Consider the following 20,128-nt stretch of genomic DNA (forward strand, 5'->3'; position numbering starts at 1 on the left):
GCTGCCTTCCGCCTGGCGGTGTCACGGATGCTCCCGGGAGCGCCTTTGCGCTACCGCAGGGAACGATCCCGCAAACCGAGCTGCTGCGGGGGCTCGGCGGCGGCCGGGCCGCGGGAGGCGCCCGCCGGGTCTCCGGGCGGGGCCGAGTCGCTGTGCCCCGTGCACGGCGCGTCCCGCCGGGCTGTCGCTGCGGCGGCGGCGGCCCCGGCTGCTCCCGGCTGCAGGCGGGGCCGGGCGGGGCCGCCAGGGGGCGCCCTGGGGCGCGGGCGGGCGGGCGCGGCGCAGTGCGCGGCCGGGAGGAGCCGGCGGGGCGGCGCCGGTCGCTGCCTGCCCCGGTGCGCGGTGCGCGGGGCCGGGTGCGCGGGGCCGGCCCGCCATGAACAGCATCAAGAGCGTGCCGGCGCGGGTGCTGAGCCGCCGCGGCGGGCACAGCCTGGAGGCGGAGCGGGAGCAGTTCGACAAGAGCCAGGCAAGGGCGGCGGGAGGGGGTGGCGGTGCCCCGGTCCCGACTCCGGTCCCGGCTCGGGGCGGGGGTGCTGCGGGACCGGCCCGCTCCGCAGGGCACGGCCTCGGGGCGCGCAACGCTTCCTGGGGTGGGGGGAGCGGGAGCGGGTTCTCTCCCCGCCGGGATCCCCCGGTCCGCCCGGCCCCGCTGCCGCCCGCCGCTTCCTCCCGGGCCGGTCCCGCTGGCCGCCACCGGGGCCGCGTCCCCGCCGTGCGCAGCAGAGACCCGGGCAGGCGGCGTGTCCCTCTCCGCCCACCCCCCCGGGCCTTCCCGGCAGGTAACCGCGGCCGGGAGCCAGCGGGGAAAGTTGAAGGGCCCCGGCGGCAGCGCGGCCGAGCCCCGGAGCCGCCCCCCGCTGCCGGTGCCGGTCCCGCGCCGCCCTGCGCCCCTGTCCCGCGCCCCGGCCCCCGGGGGTGGGTCAGCCCCGCGGCTGCGGGTCACACGTGGTGGCACCCCCGGGTCGCGGTGCCCGGCCCCGCAGAGGGTGGCAGGGCGAGAGCGGAGCCCAAAGGCGTCGGTGTCCGGCTCGGACGGGGCGTCCGGATGTGGCCCCGCACCCTCGGCCGGGTGGGCGATGCTGGGTGCCGGCCTTGGCGCAGGCTGGTGGGGAACGGGCCGGGATGGACAGAGGGACCCCTGGCACGCGTCCTCTGCCCCTCTGGTTTTCCAGGCTGCAAATTCACGGCTGATTCCTTTTCCCCTGTTTCCTTTCCTTGGCCCCTGGGTGGGTTTGGTCCACGCCAGCCCGGCCAGGGGGCAGTTTCGGGTCTGGCAGGGTCACGGTGCCGCTGGGTCGTGCTGGATAGGAAACGGAGCATGTTGGGTTTGGGGAGCAACATGAGAAAACCGGCAATTCCGGTTTCTTCTGGCCTCATCTCCTTCCATCGTCCCGCTGGGCACCGCTGCGAAATAATGGTGGTGGCAGCGCTGCCTCGTGTGCCCAAGGGCAGCCGGGGCCGGCCGGGAGCCTGTCCCCCCTCTCTCCGGCACTTCCACGGCTCTTTGGGCTTTTGGGGGGGGTTTGTGTCCTGAGCGAGTGCAACTTTGCAGCCGCAGGGATGCCGTGGGCCGAGCTACGTGTGGGGTGAGCAAGCGGTTGCTCGCTGCTCAAACTGAACCCCAGGCCCGCTGGCTGACGGTGATGGTCACCACCCCAAACTGACCTTCTTTCCCAGCAACTGCTGGAAAACTGTCCTGCAGGAGCTTTATTCTAACATGGTTTCCCGTAGCAGCACTTCAGGTGAGAGCAAAACAGTTCTGATGTCGGTGTGTGGGTATCGATCTGCCTTTTACGCCTAATTATATTGGCTATGGAGACAGCCACTGGTCGCCTTTGTGTTGTGGGGACACCGGTAGCATGTCCCCTCCGTGTGCCGTGGCTGAGGGTGTCACACCACCCTGGAGAGTGCTGCTGCTGGAACTGAGCACCCCAGCTCCTTTCCCCCACCGAAGGCTGGGGTGGTGCCAGTGGGGGCAGACGGGGTCGCTGGCCCCGGTGTGATCCCGTGTGCTGTGAAGGTCATCTGCTTTCCCTGCAAATGCTTTTTGAGGTCTTCTGGTGGGGTGATGCAGATGTCCCCCTTGGAGTGGCTGCCTGTGGCAGGTGGGAAGCCTCAGTCCTTCAGCGGGCACTTGCTTTCAAAACTTGGCCCTTTCCTGTGGCCAATTTTTGCTTTTCTTAAACGAGAAGGTGAAAAATCCAACAAGCTCTGGAGCTGCCAGGTACGCAGCATGTGTGACTGCCGAGGGCTGGATTTTTGGTGTGATTTGGGAAGGAGAAGCGTTCGGAAGGGAACTCCTCTGGAGCAGCCGTTTGCAGTTCAGCTGCTCCGGCCAGCCCTCGTGCTACATGGCCGGGGAGGTTTCCAGCTCGACGTCCTGCTGCCAAAAAATCTCTCCCTCCCGTGGCGTCGCACTGGGCTCGGGCATCCACCTGCCGGGTGGGGATTGCGGCCCCGCGGGATGCCAGGGCTCCGGGGAGCTGTGGGCGGGGAGGATCACGCTGTAATTAAAAGCAGCCTGGAAAGCAAGGGTGGATGTCAGCCGTGCTCCTTCATTTGGGCGCTTTGATCCCAGCTTTAGTCACTGGCTTGGTACGTGCGGGCTGTGAGTAAGGCGTGCGGGCTGCACTTCTCGGGGCTCCTGGGGCTGGGCAGGTTTTGGGGTCAGACCCCCGCTCTGGCGGGGCCGGGGCTGCACCGCTCCCGGGTGGCGATGGGGAACCGTCTGCAGGTTTCGTGAAGGTTTTGGCCAGGCTGGTTGTGACCTGCAGTGACACCTAGGACCTGCCCATCTCCAGAGGTGCCGGTGATGTCCCAGGAGGCCGGTTTGAGGGTGAATCTCCCCATTGTGGAGCTGTCCTTTGCTTTGCCGGGCAGCTGGTAGGGACATCTTGAAGTCACCGGTGTCCCAGGTCACAGCATCCCGCCGGTGTCCCAGGTCACAGCATCCCCCTGTGCCCACCCCTGGTCCCACCATCCCCTTTTTATGGACCTCCTGGGGTTTGGAGCCAGCGCAAGCACACCTGAGCTGGCAGCCCGAGGGACTGGCATTGGGTCAGTGCCACCGTGGTTGATTTGGGACGGTGCTGGACACCGTGTCTCCATTACGGTGGTGCTATGGGTGGGCTGGGAGTGCCCCCGCACGGGTCCGCTCCTCTGTGCTGGACGTGCGGTGGCTCAGCTGAAACCTCTGCGCTGAATCACTGAGGATGAAACCAGCCTCTCCCAGAGCTCCCGGGCTGAATTTTGGCTGGTCAGGCTGGAAATGAGATTATGGGCAATAAACACAGTAAAACCACCAGCACTTACGGTGGTTTTGGGATGGGCCAGCTGGGTCCCAGCCCTGGTCCCGTCCTGCTGGGTGGCTGAACTCCTGTCCCTGGGGATTTGGGACAGCATTTCCACCCCTAGGGGTCTGCCCTCGTCTCATGCATTGGCCCTTTCATGTGCCTGCTCCCAGCTCTGCAGCTCGATGCTGAGCCCAGCACCCACTGATGCATTGGGATGAGTGTGACAGGTTGGGGTGAGCGTGTCGTGCTGCTCCCGCACGCTGTGGGGGGCAAAAATCCGGGCTTGGAAGATGTCTGCCCTGCTCCCCACCATGCAAAGCACCTCAGTACGATGCAACAACCCCTTTAGCAGCTCTTTGCTGCAAGATGTGTTTCCAAGCCCTGCCTCACAGAACCGTCGGCTTGTCGCTCTCCGGCGTGTGATAAACCTTGTTTTGTGTCAGTAAACCATTGCTTTGGTTGTGCCGGCAGCGCTGAGGACCCCTGGCACGTCTCCTCGCTGGTTGAGCCGTGGTCACGGGCGCAGGCTCTCGGCTGGCTCCGGGCTTTCCGGTGGCTGCGAAGGTGCTGGGTGCTCTTGGAGAGGCAGCCACGCTGCAAGTGCCTGTTCCTGGGCGCTCCAGGCTCATTAACCTCGGAGGATAAGAGGATTACAGCAAGTCGCCAGCTTAACTCCACTGCTGCTTTACGGCCCCACATGGCGGGGTAACGCCAGGGCTTCCCTGGTGCAGGAAAGGCAAATCCAGCCCCTTTTCCCAGCGGCTGGGCTCAGGGTTTTGGGACAGGCTCGCTTTTGAGGATGCATTCACAGTCATTTTGTTGCTGTTGTGCCCGGCTCACGGTTGCAGCCGTTTCGGGCTCTTTTGAGGTGGATTTGGTGCATCAACACCTTTGGTGTCACCTCTTCGGCATGGTGTCAGGTTCCTCCTGCATCAGTCAGGAGCACTCAATAACTCAGCGTCGGGTTCCTCCTCACACAGGAAAGCACCTCGAGTCAGAGACGTCCCCTGGGCTAGCAGCTGTGTTGAAGCAGGTGCTTTCCCCAGGAGGGGAAATAAGATTTTTATAAGGTTTTATGGCTGGTGGGGCTGCAGGGAGGGACCGGGTTTCTCTTCCGGCATAAGCAGCGGTGGCGGGGATGTTTCCTGCCTTCCTGGCTTGGACGTTTTTCCCCTGTGGTGACCAAGGGCTTGTGCAAGGATGTAGTAGCTCCGTTGAGTCTGCCTGCAGGGATCCAGTGAGGAGGAAGATCCTCATCGATCACAGCAACTCAGTTTTGCAGTCCGTCATCAGGCGGGAGATGCAACTGCCCCCTGTCTGGGGTCATCTTTTGGAATAGACTCATAATTTAAAGTGTGCTGTGATCAAACACATTAAAATATAGGTAATCCTCCTCTGATAATCACATTGCTCTGGATTTTTGCTCTGTCAAAATGGGCATTGTGGCCGCCACTCCCTCCTTGCTTGGGGGCTGTGTTTTCCCCACGTGCTGTTTGCACGCAGCAACGTCATAAAATAAAACACAACCCCCACAACCCCCAGTTCAAAGGCTCCTTGTGATTAGACAAACAACCCTGGAATTTGGCATCTTGCTGTCGTGCTTTAATGCTCCCTGGGCACGGCGCTGAGTTCAGGCTACAAAAATGCAAAAATTTGTTTCCTAGGATGTGGACAGCAGGGAGCATCGGTAGGGGCCCAGCTCCAACCAGTCATGCTGGGGATGGGAGGTTTTAACGTGCCACTTGTTTGGAGATAAAAAGCCTATTTTGATGTGTCACAAATGGCTTTGAGGTGACAGATGTGTTATAAAATTCAGGGTATTTCCCAAAAGTGCCAGCGCTTCACTTTCAGGGGGGACGGGGTAGCTGCAAGGGTCACGCCGCGCTCTCCTTCCCTTGCAGGCCATCAGCATCAGCAAAGCCATAAATACCCAAGAAGCGCCAGTGAAGGAGAAACATGCCCGCCGTATCCTTTCCCTTGGCTCGCCTGGAGGAGATCCAGCGCTGAGGCAGGAGGGGTTTCACCCCACAGGGCCAGAGCCACAGGAGATCTGGGAGACGGGAACCCCTTGCAGAGCTTGGCTGGGCGATGACATCACGTGGGTTCATGCAGCAGGGAAAATGCAAACAAGAGCAGCGCAATAAAATTGCATTTCTTTGGCAATAAAATGCAAAGGGCCCCGATGTGCCCTGCAGCAGGGAGAGGTGCACCAGGGAAAAATAAACGGGTGTTTTATCTGTGGGTGCAGCATTGCACCGGTGATCTCTGTGCCTGCCGTATGCTCGGTGCACGTCCCATTTTTAATGGAAGTTGAACAGGAATAGAACCCAGCCCAGCCTGTCCCCTGCTGCCCCGTGTATCTGGTTGGCCTTGACTTCAGGTTTCGAAGGAATCATCCTGGGGACCCACCACGAGAAGGGAGCATTCACCTTCTGGTCCTATGCCATCGGGCTGCCCCTGCCCAGCAGCGCCATCCTCAGCTGGAAGTTCTGCCATGTCCTGCACAAGGTCCTGCGCGATGGCCACCCCAACGTGAGTGACCCCTCCCAAACGTCCCTCCGGCTTTGCTGGGGGTGGGGGGAGTTTTTTGCCTCTTGCCGATGTCCCTCTGCGCAGCGGGTGGGTTTCTTGCCCTACCCCAGCCACCTTTCCCAGGCGGTGGGGCTATGGAGCCCTCTGTTATCCTGCATCTTGGAAACATCCCTGTGCACAGCCCCGACCTCTGGTTGCCACTTCAGCTTGAACTTCTCCCAAAGCTGGAGTGGTGTAAGGGGCCAAATCCATCCTCATCCTCAGCTTCAGGGCAGCTCCATGCCAGCCCCACCATGCCACATCCCTTCCGTTTTTGTCCCCAGGTCCTCCAGGACTGCCAGAGGTACCGCAGCAACATCCGAGAGACAGGGGACTTGTGGGTGAGTGGGGGGAAGCAGAGGTTTGAGCCTTACGGCGTGTTTGGAGGTGGGTGCTGAAAAACATCGTGGGCATGGGGGGGGCAAAGCACCACCTGAAATAACCTGTGGTCTCCACCCCTGCTGGGTGATGGTTACGTGCATGGTGAAGGGCAAGAGGGTGAGAGCAAGTTCCGCAGCGTGCGTGGGCTTTGCTCATTGCTCTGGATTTGCCATGTTTCCCCTCCTGTCCCTGGCAGGGCCATTTGCACGACAGGTATGGGCAGCTGGTGAGCATCTATACGCGGCTGCTCCTCACCAAGATCTCCTTCCACATCAAGGTGAGACCCTCTGCCACTCCCACACCCTGCCACGCCGGGGGGACGGGGCTTCACCAGGGGATGGTCACACCAGCAAAAATGTTAGCAGCAACTGCTTTTTTTTTTTTCTTTTTTTGTTTTTTCTTCTCCTTTTCCAAAGCATCCAGAGTTCCCCCCGGGCCTCGAAGTGTCGGATGAGGTGCTGGAAAAGACTGCAGGGGCAGATGTGAACAACATGTGAGTGTCCCGGCAGGAGCGCAGCACCCTGCACGCAGTCGCCGGCTCCTGCCTGGCAGCATCCTGCTAACAGAACGGCTCCCGTTTGGGGCAGCTGTCGGTCCTTCATAAATTGGTTGGATGGTGCCGGGTTCCTCCTGCACCCACAGAGCGGTGAGGAGTGTAAATGCAGGGAGCAAACCCACCAGATGCTCAGTCGGAGCCCTTGCCACCATGAGGACCTGCAGTGAACATGAGCAGCCGGAGCAGGAATGTCTCAACCAGTGGGTGATGGGGGTTTGGATATATATTTTTTTTTTTTTTTTTGGCAGCTTCCAGCTGACGGTCGAGCTGTTTGACTACCTGGACTGTGAGCTGAAGCTGTCAGAGTCAGGTGAGGAGGCAGGTCCCTCCCGCTAGCCCCAGGGCTCTTGAGCAATAGTTTCACTCTTTGGTCAGGAAAGGAATTCCAGCTTGGGAGGCTGAGGTGGGAGGCTCAGGTCCTTCCTCCTCCTCCTCCGAAGGGATTTCTGAGGTTGTTTCTAGCTGGATTCCCCTGTTGATGCTCTGTAGAGGTGGTTGTAGGAAAATATTTGAGGAACGTGGCTGGTTTTAGCCCACCTGAGCAATGCAGAATGTTGTTTTCAGAGCAGTGCTGCTCTGAAATCTGTTTTTATTGCTTTTTTGGTACAACCACATTCATCATATGCGTTACTGGAATCCTTTCCATCCCCTCAAAGCAGAGGATGGGGCCGTACCTCTTTCTAAATACTCAGTTCCCCTCCCTGAAATACCTCCAGGGAGGGCTGGAGGCCCCTGCCTGTGTTTGCTTCTCTTGTCTCCTCCAGGAATTTTTAGATGGCTTAAAAATGTGGCGGTTTCTTCCTCTGTCGCAAGTCGGGAACACAGAATTGCCCTGGAAAGCAGGGCACAGCGGGAGAGACCATGCTCCCGGCTCCTGGCAGCCTCCTGCTTCTCCTCCTGACCCAGTTATACAGAGAATTTATATTCATAAATACTTTAAAGCTGAGCGGGGAAGAAGCCAGAGTGGATATGCTGGCTGGACTTCTGCCAAGGGAAGGGATCTGTTTCCGAGCCGGGAGAGACGAGGCTGCAATGCCGGCAGGCCCGTCCCCTGCCCTGGGATCCTCTCCCAGCTCCTTGCACGATTAAATAGGGGAGCAGAACCCCACACCTTCTGTGGCTGCATCGTGCAGCGGCAGCTCCTGAGGGCAGCTGTCCTGCCTTTGCATCGTCCTGGGGTTAAATCCCTCCTTTTTGGGGTCGGGGTGTCTGGGGCAGAGCTGAGCACCCCTTCCCTCTGCCACCGTGGTTCCTTTGGGTGTTTTTCTGGCTTGGAGCAGGGTTCTTCCCAGCTCAGCGGGATGGGACGGGCAGCAACCCTGGTATTTACCCCATGTCCCGGCAAAGCCACGTCCGTTGTGGTTAATGATCAAGCTGAGTCGCCTGGAGCAGGACGGCTCCGCAAACACGGCGCGGGCACCTCACTGCGCTCAACCCTCCAGTTTTCAGGCAGCTCAACACCTCGATGGCAGTGTCGCAGATGTCGGCAGTGCAGTGCCGCCTGGCCCCCCTCATCCAGGTCATCCAGGACTGCAGCCACCTCTACCACTACGCTGTCAAGTTAATGTTCAAGCTGCACTCCTGTGAGTCCCTGGGGATGTGCCCTGCACTGATCTTCTCCTGGGTCGGGATTCTGGCTGTAGTTGGGGACCAGGCTTGTGTGGATGGAGGCATCCGTTGCCATGTCCCTGTATCCGAGCCGGGCTCTAAGGACCTGCCTCATCCCACGTAGACATCCCAGATGAAGGAATTAGAAGGACTTGTCCTTGATTAATTCAAGCAGATGTGCCTTGGCCTCCCAGCCCCCTGCATGGGATTGCTGGGCAGCACAGCACCAGGGGCCTCGTGCGGGTATTTCAGGGTTCCCACACCCACCTCCCTGCACCGCATCCCTATGCCAGGGATGGGGAATCCCCACTCCTGTCCTGACGCCTCGCATCCTGCTCCCATCTGGCCTTTACCCCGCTGCCTTTCGCAGCTGGAGGGATCGGGGCACGTGTAACTAGATTTGCAGCCCTGGATCAGTCACAGCTGTCTCGTCATTGCTGCAGGTCTGCCGGCTGACACGCTGCAGGGCCACCGAGACCGTTTCCATGAGCAGTTTCGCAGGTAACCTGGGGCCGAGGTGGGGCAGTGGGGTCCCCTCCCTCCCGCCGAGCTCCCTCCCCACCTCCCCTGTGAGCGGTTTTTCTTTCTCCCCTCTCCAGCCTCAAAAACTTCTTTAAGAAAGCATCAGACATGCTGTATTTCAAGCGGCTCATCCAGATCCCTCGGCTGCCGGAGGTACGGCAGGATTGCAGTGTGGTGCTTGTGTGCGATGCTTTGGAGAGCTTGTGGGTGTAGGGTGCACAGGGGTGTCCCCATGGGTGGGTTCAGGTTCTAGGGACACTGCAGAGGGACCCACTGGCACATCTCAGTGGCGTAGGGATGACTGCCTCCCTGCCCTCAGCGATCTGCCTGCAGCGGTTCCCAAAACCGCAGGCAATGCCGCCACAACTTCTTGTCTGCACAGAGTCCTCCAAACTTCTTGCGGGCATCTGCGCTGGCGGAGCACGTGAAGCCAGTGGTTGTCATCCCTGAGGAAGCCCCTGAGGATGAGGAGCCAGAGAACCTCATTGAGATCAGCACAGCTACCACGACAGAGCCGCAGGTGGGGGCATGGGGGTGGGATGGGGACCCTGGGGTTGGGGGGACAGGCACCTGCAGCCCGGCTCAGCTCGGCACCCTCTGTCTTCTCCAGATCACCTCAGATATATTTGAGCAAACCTTTGGGCCACCCAATGGCATTCGGGATGACAGGTATGGGGGGCCAGCAGTGGAGTGGTGGGGTGGCCGCCAGCATGTGGGACTGACCTGCCTTTGTCCACAGGGATGCACAGATTGACAGCCTGAAGAAGGAGGTGGACATGCTCCGTGCAGAGATGGAGAAGATTAAACTGGAGGTAAAGCTTGGCCAGGGAGCAGCCAGCGTGCGAGAGCGGGGTGTTTTTTGGTGCTGCGGTGTGGAAACCCTGATAGGATGCAGCAGGAACAGGGTCCTGCCACCCAGCGCTGTGTTTTGGGGCCTCTCCCAGTGCTGGGACCTGACTCCTGGTGGAGGTTGGGTGAAGGCATGTGAGGGCTGTCCCTTGCTGTCCTGACTGCTGTTAGCAGTGGGACCGAGCAGCAGCGACGGCTGAGGGGGGAGCTTTCCTGTGCATCTCACAGCTGCTTTGCCCAGTCTGCAGCTGGGTGCCTGAATAGGGATGTTGGGGAGGGCAGAGGCGTTATTGGCATCGGCGCAGGGCAGTGCCTGAGTGCCTGACGGTGTCCCGCAGGCACAGCGGTACATCACGCAGCTCAAGGCGCAGGTGAACAGCCTGGAGGGTGAAGTGGAGGAGCAGCGCAAGCAGAAGCAGAAGGCGCTGGTGGACAATGAGCAGCTGCGGGATGAGCTGGAGAGGCTGCAGAGGGCGAAGCAGGACAGCGACAGGTCCCAGCGGCTTTGTGCGGAAGCAGAAAGTAGGTGCCCTACAACACCAGTCAGCCGCGGGACACCCGTGCTGCGGTTGCTGACGCTTTCTCGCCCCATTCAGAGAAAGCCAACGCCACCGAGATCCGCTATACGAAGCTGAAGGAGAAGCACAGCGAGCTCATCAACACACATGCCGAGCTCCTGAGGAAGGTAATTCTGCTGCCCGTGCCAGGTAGGGACCGACTGCTGCCTTCATCCCACTGCCACCACCGGTATGGCTCCTGCGTGCCCAGCCCCATCAGTATTTGGCCCATCATCCTGCACCCAGGGACCTCTGCGCGCCGGGTGGGGGGCACCCCTTGAATTCATGTCCCCTGGCAGTCAGCATTTTCGATGCCGTGAGAAAGGCATCTTGGAGTTATCCCAAGCCAGAATTTGGTCAGGATGAGTCAGCGATGATGAGGGTCCCTGGTGGGAATGCCCAGTAAGCCCCCTGTCCCCACACAGAACGCCGACACTGCCAAGCAGCTGACAGTCACGCAGCAGAGCCAGGAGGAGGTGGCACGTGTCAAGGAGCAGCTGGCGTTTCAGGTGGAGCAGGTCAAGCGAGAGGCCGAGATGAAGGTGAGCCAGCACAGCCCCGGATCCTGCCCAGCCACCGGGCTTCGCTGGCCGGCCCTGAGCCCTTTCCAGCCCAGGAAGCGGTGGCTGTGCACAGCTTGGGTGCAAGGGGTCAGGATGGTTGTTGATGTCGGTTTCTGATCAGGAAAGCATTGCCCTGGCTCCTGGGGAAGATGCTAATGCATGCTTTGGTCCCTCTTGCCCATATCACCCTCTTCTTTGCCCAAGAAAATGGCACAATGCAAATTGATGGGTTTGGGTGCTTTTGTTCTCTGGGGCCCAAGTGGGGGCTGCTCTCAAAATTCCTGCCCTGGGGAAAAGAGGCCTTTCAGGAGACCCCCAACAAGACCCTGAAAACCCCTCCCGCAAAACGTGGCCGGATTTGTTCCTGCCATCCTGGCTGTGTGCTGGTGCCAAGCGGGGCTGGAGCATGTTTGCAGCAGCTGAGCCGCTGGTGTGGGCATGTGTTTGCAGCTGGAGGACCAGAGCATACAGATGGAGCAGCTGCGGCAGGAGCTGGACGCCCGGCGGGATGAGCTGGACCAGGCACAGCGCTCGCTAAGCCACGCCAAGCAGGTACGAGGCTGGCAGCACAGGATGCGCCCAAATCCCCGTCACGCAAGATGGCACAGCTGCCACCACTGCCAAGCCAGCAGCACAAACAGCAGTCTGAAGAGCCGTCGTGGGGCTGAACATGGGTCTGCTCCATCGGGGTCATGAGCAGGGCATGTCCTCTGCTCCCTCTGTGGAACTGTTGGGCTCACAGCCAGGTGGCAGGTTGAGTGACAGGGGTCTCCTGGCCCCGCTGGCAGGCAGGTGTGGAGCTCAGCGCCCAGGTGGAGGCCCTGCACGCTGAGAAGGAGGTGCTGAGGCGGTCAGTGAGTGAGAAGGAGTGTGAGCTGCTCTCTGCGCGTGGCCTCGTTGAGGAGAAGGAGCTGCAGCTGAGCCAGGAGGCAGACAAGGCCACGAGGGAGATCCGAGAGCTGCAGGGCAGGCTCCTGGATAAGGTATGGTGTGGAGAGCCCACTGCCCCTCTACTCGCTGGGGCGAGATGTGTTTGGGGGTGCTGAGCAGTCAGGTGGCTCAGCTGAGCCATCACCAGTGTAGGCAGAGGGATGTTACTTGCTCTAGCGATATTGGGATGCTTGGGTCTAATCCTGCAAAGGGGTTCTCGAGGGATATGCTGGTGATGGGCCACGGTGACAGGGGTCTTGTGTCCAAGTTGTGTCACTCGCTTGTTCCGCCCACCCCACAGAGCAACCAGGAGCAGAGCCTGCAGCAGAAGCTGCTGGACCAGCAGTTTGGCATCCTGCAGGAGGCGGTGCAGGAAGCAGAGGACATCCTTCGTGACGCGGTGGCCAAGCTGGATGACCCGCTGCACGTGCGCTGCACCAGCTCCCCAGGTATGTCCCCCTTGACCACGGGGGTTGCAACCTGCAGCCCCTTCTCCCTCCAAGATGGATATGTTGCATCTCAGCTTCCCCCAGGCATTTTTTCCTACCAAACATCATGCCCAAGGAGGTGGGGGTCAGGCTTTCCAGGAGTGAATTTTTAGCTCTCATCTCAGTGCTCTTTTGCTCAGATTTTAGTGCTGTTCCTCAGCCAGGGCTTTGAGGACCTGAGCTGTTCTGGCTTCTGCTCAGTGGTGCCTCGTGGAGTCAGTACTCCTTGTGGAATCGGTCCTTGTGCTTATTCAGTCCCTCAGCAGCCTGACCGTGCTCATGAAGCTAAATTTGTTGCAGATTACCTGCTCAGCCGGGCGCAGGCAGCGCTGGAGTCCACGGATGCCCTGGAGAACGGGCACGCGCAGTACGTGGCCTCCATGGCAGGTACCTGGGGCTGGGGACCGGTGGCATTGCTTGCATCTTGCTTTTATTTTTATACATCCAGCAGCCCCCAGCTGCTTCAGGGCTGTTGGCAAGCGTGCAATGCCGTGGTGATGGAGGGACGTGGTGGGTGGAGTTGGTGGGTTCCTGTGTGCTCGTTCAGGGAGCAGCCGGCAAACTAGAGGGGTCAATGCCGACTTCTCCAAGCTTTTGTGCTGATCCTGGGGTGCCTTTGAGGGCGGGCTGCAGCTCCCAGGACATGGCAAGGGGTGCCCTGGGTTGGCAGCACCTGACCGCATCCCCTCGCCAGCAGATGCTGCGGGGCTGGTGGGGGCTCTGGCCCTCTTCGCACACCTGACGGCTGACACCATCGTGAATGGCAGCGCCACATCCCACCTGGCTCCCACTGACCATGCCGACCGTGAGTGCTGGGCATGGACACAGCAGGCGTTGGGGGGGATTTTTGGCTTATGAGGCTTCTTTTTTGGGGCGGCCATGCCAAAGCCCCTGCCACCAGGGGTTGGATATGGGACAGATCTTCCCTGGGGGCAGCACATGCTCCCCGTGCTCCTCTTCCCAACATTCTGTCCCGTCTGGTGCCCCTTCCTGGGTCAGGAACATCGCTTTGCTCCTGGAAACTGATTTATGGTCTTCTGCAACAGATTTTCCGGATGCCGCTGCTGCTTGGCATCATCTCTGTGGCTGAGGGGAGGAGGAAGAAGAGGGTGGGAGGGCTGGGAAGGAGGCACCTCTTGCCCAGCGAGGGGCCCAGCACCAACCCATCCTCTCCCCAGGGTTGACAGAGACGTGCCGGGACTGCGGGCAGCGGAGCCTGAACTACCTGGGCAAGCTGAAGGACAAGCAGACGCTGGGGTGTGCTGAGCTGGGGGATGTGCGGCGGGCATTGCGGGGGGTCCTGCAGCTGGCCCAGGTAGGAGATGGAGCCCAGCGCAGCCACCCACCTTCCCCGCCGTGGCTGCCAGGGTGGGTGATTTGTTGGCACTGGTATTTCCTAAAGGAAAAATCGAAGCAGGCAGTTAGTGCAGTAGGACGTTGCTTTCATTTGTTGAGGTGGGATGTTTGCTCGCAGCCTCCTGGCTGCACCTTGGTGAACTTTTTTCATTTGTTTGTTTGTTTGTTTGTTAAAAATAATCAAACCCTGGCTTTCCCCATTGTCCAGAACTGCAATTGAACGCGCTGGGTTGGAATGAGCACTTTGGGGTGCCTTGTCCCCCATACCCACAGGTTCTGGTGCTTTCCTTGAGCCATCTTAGCTTCTGAGCGCTGAGACCCTTCCTAGTGTTGCACAGAGACAGCCACCCTCAGATAACTGAAATCTCAGCCCAGCAATCCCTGCGGAATAAAACTTCCCAGCTTTCAGATAATTCTTCTCGTGAAGCCCCCATTAGTCTTTTCTATTAAACTGCTCTTGATTCAAAGGCTGTCAGCTCTCCACACACCCCTCTGGAGCCCTGCCCTGCCGAAACTGTTCCTGGGACTGAGTTTTGTCACCTTGATTTGGGGCATTTCTTACCTTTGAGGTCCCTGTGCTCTATTTGCTGCAAGTTGGTGGCACATGTGCCTTCACCCTTGCAGTCTGCAGAATGCTGTTCCTGCAGCTTTATTTAAGGGTGGGGGGGAAGAAGTTAGATGCTCTGGTTTGGTGTTATTTCTTACAAGTATTCCCTTCTCTCCCTCTGCCTAAACCCCCCTGGCGACTCCTGCCTCCCCTGGCAGGAGCTGAGGCCCAAGAGCTTAGATATCAAGCAAGAAGAGCTGGGGGACATGGTTGAGAAGGAGATGGCCTCCACCTCAGCAGCGATTGAGGATGCTGTCAGGCGAATAGAGGTGAGACAAAGCTGCAGGATGGCCCATTCTGGTGCCTTCTCCACCCTGCTCACCCTTGCAGCAACGTGGTGTCCAACCCTTTTCCTCTTGTGTTTCCCAACAGGAGATGATGAGCCAGGCCAGAAACAAGAGCTCTGGTGTTAAGCTCGAAGTGAACGAGCGGTGAGTTGTGAGGGGCGGCATGTGACAGCCGCAGGCAGGTTTCTGTCCCGTGCCCATACCTGCCGCGCTGTGCTCTGCTCCAAAGCCCCACGTGCAACCCAGTGCCGCATCGTCCTGAGGCTGAGCGCGGAATTATCTTTCGAAGGGTGGACCTTCATCTTGCACATCTAAGCCAATTGTTCACAGCTGCATTGGGGGCTGCTTAGAAGTAACCTGTTGGCTGGCTGGTCTCCAAAAAAGACCCCTTTTCTAACTGAGGCCAAAGCCTGCTTCCCTGGATGTGCTGTCGGAGGATGCTGAACACTTTTCTCTTGTTTCCCTACAGGATTCTGAACTCCTGCACGGAGCTAATGAAGGTTAGTACTGCAGAAACCTATCAGGGGCATCAAAGACTGCACAAAACTGTAACTTCCCACCATCGGCAGCATCAGTCCTTCTCTATAAAATCCCCAGTAAACACCAAAACCTGTTTTTCTTTGTTCCAGGCTATTAGACTTCTTGTAATGACATCTACGAACCTACAGAAGGAGATAGTAGAAAGTGGCCGGGTAAGTCCTCCCCTACACTCGTCTCTCTGCACCAACATGAAATACAGGAGAATTTCCCACAATTTGCAGAAACACAGTGAATTTTGCACTTTTCCATGTTAGCGATACTCTGGCAGCCCCACTTGCTGGGGACAGGCTGCTCAGCACCATGCTCTCTGCACACTTCACTGTTGCTTTTGCAAAGCCCTGTCCATCTGAAGATGATGGCTTAAACATGTGTGTTTTAAACCCAGCCCAAATCTGCAGGCTTGCAGCTCCAGTGCTAGTTTTCTTGATATGTGTTTAAGCAGGCCAGTAAGAGCAGCCTGAAGGGCACGGAAATGCTGCTAGTCCCTTGATTGATGGCTTTATATTTGAATTTATCTTGTTATATTTCATACGGATATTTTATACGGATTTGTGGATATGTATATTGTTGTATCAAGTTAATACAAGCCATAATATTCTCATAACAACAGGGGGCAGCAACAACTCAGGAGTTTTATGCCAAGAACTCACGATGGACTGAAGGGCTGATCTCTGCCTCCAAGGCTGTGGGTTGGGGAGCCACGCAGCTCGTGTAGGTACCCCCGGGATCTGTCCCACAGCCGCTGCGGGAGGCTCCTGGCATGGTGTGGCTCCACGTCCTGCACCTGGAGCCAGCCCCTGCTTCTCCATCGCCCAATAACCCAAACCGCCCCACCGCTGAGTCTGCATGGATATTATTGCTAATTCCTTACAGAGCATCGTAGCCTGGGTTGGACCGCATGGTCACTGAAGCAGGGATTGCCAGTTCCTCCCTGTTTGCAAAATGTGAAAGTTGCTGCAGTCAAATACTCTGTGTCCTGGTTCCTGCTCAGATGGTTGTGGATGAGGTGGTTGGCATGGAGGCAGGGTGCAGGAAACGTGGGAGCTTTTTCGGACAAAGCTTTAAAAATCATATCCGCTTCATTACAGATACACAGTCCTGCCTCTTGATATTTTATACCCGTCCAAAACTTCTGGGTCTGGGCGTTGAGTAATTGCTTTGTAAATGAGCTTTAAGTAATTACAGGCAAAGCTGCTGGTTCAAGGTCTGATGCTGCTTTGTAAGGGTATAGCAGGAGATAAGTAATCTAGACATGCTCCGTGGTGCATGGCAAGTATCTCTTATATGATCTCCCTTCTGACCTGTAACGCAGGGAGTCAGCAGACAGAGTTGTCCTGCATACGGGCAAATATGAAGAACTGATAGTCTGCTCCCATGAAATTGCTGCCAGCACGGCCCAGCTGGTGGCTGCCTCCAAGGTGGGTATCCCAGCGAGGTCATCTGCGTGCGGCTTTGTCACGTGAAGTCATTTTGTTCCCACAGTGTTGTCCCACAGGTGTTTTTGGGCAGTGGTATGTGGCCATCCTGCCAGCCCAGAGCAGGGAGGAGGGGAATCTCCGAGTATTTTCAAGTCAGTCTGTGATTTTAATCCCTGTGTCTTCACCTGCATTAATATTCCACACCTAGCAGGGCTTACCGCGGAAATGGAGATGTCTAAAACCTCCCGTCTTCCTCCTGTCAAGCTGATCATGTAAAGAAAATGTTAATAACTAACGAGAAACCCCGAATAAGCAACTGCAGCAGCCAGCATTAAGAATGGTGGATTTTGGTCCTTGCCACCTTTTGTGTGGGTGAAGGCGATGGGGAGAGGTTTCAAGGAGCAAATGGGGATGCAGTTTGCGGGGAGAAGGACCCATACGGCTTTTTACAGCGGATAGTTTTAAAACTAAGAGCCTGGTTAAAAGAAAATAAAAAAAAAAAAGCTCTGTCTTCACTGATGCTGCTTATCCGTGTGTGCTCAGTGAGAGCAGAGCTGGTTTAGTGCCCTGAGGCTGCAGGGCCTTGTGGGGTCACCTTGTCTGGCCGTGATGGGATCATCAAGATCCCAACATGTCCATCTGTCCATCCTTCCCACTCCCAGATTTTCACGCCCATGGGCTGTTCTGACATGATGTCTCTAAGGCAGAACATGGCTGCCTGGGGCTGCCCTGGGGGGTCCCACAGCCATCCCCCTGTTCTTTGCAGGTGAAAGCCGACAAGAGCAGCAGGAACCTGGGCAGGCTCCAGGAGTGCTCACGCAATGTCAACGAGATGGCGGCCAACGTTGTGGCTTCCACCAAGTCGGGGCAGGAGCAGATTGAGGAGAAAGGTGAGGGTTTTGTGAAGAAAGGTGAGAAGGAACCACCCCATGGCTCTTTGTGGCCTTGTGAACACCCCGAGGTGGCTGGCCTCCTCCGCTTCGGTGTGTAGGGGCTGCGCTCAGTGAGGACCCTCTGTTTGTCTCCACAGACACCATGGACTTTTCGGGCATGTCCCTCATCAAGCTGAAGAAGGAAGAGATGGAAACACAGGTAGGGCCACGAAGGTGGCTCCAGTGCTGCTACCCCGGGCCAGGCTGAGCTCCATGCAAGGGGGGGGGGTCCCTGCTGCCCCGCAGCATGGCGCTGGGGACAGCGGGGACGCACCCCTGGGTGCTCAGGGTGGCTCTTTGGGTGCAGGTGAAGGTGCTGGAGCTGGAGAAGCGCCTGGAGGGCGAGCGGGTGCGCCTGGGCGAGCTGAGGAAGCAGCACTACGCCCTGGCCGGCACCTACGACGCGGTGGAGGACGACGGGGAGGCCAAGCCGGCGCCAGCCCCCCGGCGAGGCATCCTCAAGAAGCCGCCCTTGGCTCAAAAACCCAGCCTGGGGGAGGTAGGGTCCCTGGGGGTAAGGGTAGTGGGTGGGGGGGCAGTCACAGCAGTGGGGACTGATGGTTGGCTTTGTCCCCACTCTCGTTGCAGCCCCAGCGAGATGCCGGCCCGTGCCCACCTCACAGGGCCAACGTCTAGTGGGGGCCGCCAGCCTCCCCCAGACCACATTGCCTTTGCGCTGGTGTGCCTTCGTGCGCGGGGCTCTCCTCACCGCCTGGCCTGGAAAACTGGATGTTTTTTATAAAAAAAAAAAATTTTTTTTTTCCTCTTCATTTGATTTCTAGCTGTAGAGCAGGGGGGCTTCTCCCAGCTCCCCAGGCGGCAGGAGATGCCCTCTTCCTCCTGGCCTGCCAACAGGTTTAATTTAATTTGGGGTTTGTTTGGGTTAAATTAAAAAAAGAAAGAAACCAAAAACTTTTATCAGCACTAGAAGTTTTCAGTAAATGTAGCTCTCTACTGTACTGCTCAGACCCTTTCAAAGAACCGTGAACTGCTGGAGACCGCTGGGCTTTTCTTGCAACCCTTTTTTAAAATCCCCCTTTTTCAGCCTGAAGAATAATTTGACTTTCGGCGTGGGATCAGCCCTCGGTGGAGAGGGAGACGGCAGCCTTCACTGGCATGAGGAGCAGGGCTTTTTGTAAGGGAAAAAGCAGTTACTGGCACACACTGGCAATAAGGATACAAACATATATTTTTTTTTTCCTTTTCTATTTTTTATTACTGTGGCAACGTCAGGGGATCAGTTGCGTTTATGTTTTATATTTAAGATAATAAGCAGAATTAAATCTAACCGTGGCCTATGGGAGCTGGGGGATAGAGAAGTCTGCATCAAGAAGGAATTACCAATGTGGAAAGACACGGGGGCAGAAGAAAAATGTTGTCAGCTGTATCTTCCCTTAGAGCTACTACCACGACGTAGATTATTAAAGAAGCAATATTTAAAAGAAATGTTGTGCCTGGTCAGCTCATCGGTGGGGAGGGGGCTGATGCCCGGGCTGGTTGAAGCAAGCTGGCCCTGAACTGGGGCAGAGAAAGGCAATGAAGTGCCTGGAAGGAATTGGATGAAGCGCAGGGGCAGGGTGGGGGGTGTCAGATGCCACTGTGTGGACCCACCACCCCTATCTATCTAAGGTCTGTGTGTGCATAAACATATCTATAAATATATAGTCATGTGTCTCTAGATATATGTAGCTATCTGTATTTGTGTGAATGGCTCTGTGTGTGCCTACATATATATGGATGTATTTTTATATATATGCATGTTTGCATATTTCTGTATATATATATACACACATTTATGCACATGTGTGTGTATAGGACATATTTATGCACCTCTGTTGGTACAGCTGTAGCACTAAGGCATGCCCAGCGTCAGCAGCTCACCAGGGCAGAGTAGCACATGATTTTCATGGCTGTCAGCAGCAGCCAGGGTGACTGGCAGCCTTACTGAAAATAAGTAGCTTAAATAAATAAAAAGCAATCCAGCCACAGTGGCGTGGGTGCAGGATCAATGCTGCTTTCCAGCCAGGGCAGCTGTTAACCTGCAGCCTTGCAGCTGCTCAGCAGGACCACTGGCACACGCCTGCGAGAAATGCAGATTTTTTTTTACTCTATGATTAACTGGGAGTATCTGCAGGGCCAAATGTCACCGCACCTCATGGTGCAAGGTGGAGGTACCTGTGAAATGGTAAGACAAGCATTTGGAGCTCACCAAGAATGACCATGACAGGGTGAACACAGGTCCCTTAAGAAGATATTTGTAAGGGTCCTTTTGGAAAAGTCTAGAATCAACATTGTCATCCAATCCATCATGACACCACTCCCCCCCACAAAAAACAATTACAATCAGATTTCACACAACCACAGACAAAACCATGACTTTTCATTCCTATCACATAACATTCCTATTATGTTATAGCCTATTGTTAAAGCAGTTCACTAGAATTACAGTTGCTGTATCTCAAGAAAACAAATTTATAAGGCATTTTATTATGTTATATTTATATATTATTTTAGTTATGTAGCAATCTCGTGACAAGATTTCTGAGAGTACTTGTCACGAAACAGACTTTACACTTTTATGAGCAGCTACTACAGGCAGCGTAGCAAGTGACAATTCTCATTTCCCAACCAATTCTACGTAGAAAGTGTGTTCCACATTAAAAGGCT

General features: G+C 57.0%; 1 protein-coding gene across 3 annotated transcripts; it reads left to right on the forward strand.

Annotated features, from left to right (window-relative positions):
* The first annotated feature begins 283 nt into the window (after positions 1 to 283).
* Positions 284 to 19,139, forward strand: HIP1R (huntingtin interacting protein 1 related). Of its 3 annotated transcripts, none has more exons than XM_055794991.1 (32): positions 284 to 469; positions 5,198 to 5,261; positions 5,686 to 5,828; positions 6,152 to 6,208; positions 6,445 to 6,525; positions 6,665 to 6,741; positions 7,053 to 7,114; positions 8,247 to 8,387; positions 8,856 to 8,913; positions 9,012 to 9,087; positions 9,317 to 9,454; positions 9,545 to 9,603; positions 9,674 to 9,746; positions 10,122 to 10,305; positions 10,380 to 10,468; positions 10,766 to 10,882; positions 11,354 to 11,455; positions 11,692 to 11,886; positions 12,135 to 12,282; positions 12,622 to 12,708; positions 13,016 to 13,126; positions 13,500 to 13,636; positions 14,443 to 14,553; positions 14,657 to 14,715; positions 15,041 to 15,071; positions 15,201 to 15,263; positions 15,722 to 15,822; positions 16,424 to 16,529; positions 17,296 to 17,419; positions 17,560 to 17,621; positions 17,769 to 17,960; positions 18,050 to 19,139. In XM_055794991.1, exons 1-32 carry the CDS (start codon positions 377 to 379, stop codon positions 18,095 to 18,097), a joined length of 3,189 nt encoding a protein of 1,062 aa, XP_055650966.1. In that variant the 5' UTR covers positions 284 to 376; the 3' UTR covers positions 18,098 to 19,139. The 3 variants fall into 3 exon arrangements, with proteins under 3 accessions (XP_055650966.1, XP_055650967.1, XP_055650968.1); XM_055794992.1 differs by having other exon boundaries at positions 13,019 to 13,126; XM_055794993.1 differs by lacking the exons at positions 284 to 469; positions 5,198 to 5,261; positions 5,686 to 5,828; ... (2 more) ...; positions 6,665 to 6,741; positions 7,053 to 7,114 and adding an exon at positions 7,121 to 7,709.
* Positions 19,140 to 20,128: the final 989 nt, after the last annotated feature.

Source organism: Falco peregrinus, chromosome 2, assembly GCF_023634155.1.
Source record: "Falco peregrinus isolate bFalPer1 chromosome 2, bFalPer1.pri, whole genome shotgun sequence".
NCBI classification, from domain to species: Eukaryota; Metazoa; Chordata; class Aves; order Falconiformes; family Falconidae; genus Falco; species Falco peregrinus.

Excerpts from the sequence above, each read along its gene's own strand:
- HIP1R (XM_055794991.1), top strand. The coding sequence starts at position 377 with ATGAACAGCATCAAGAGCGTGCCGGCGCGGGTGCTGAGCCGCCGCGGC. Across the intron at positions 8,914-9,011 it reads TTCCATGAGCAGTTTCGCAG|CCTCAAAAACTTCTTTAAGA; the intron begins GTAACCTGGGGC and ends TCCCCTCTCCAG. Across the intron at positions 15,072-15,200 it reads CCTGCACGGAGCTAATGAAG|GCTATTAGACTTCTTGTAAT; the intron begins GTTAGTACTGCA and ends TCTTTGTTCCAG.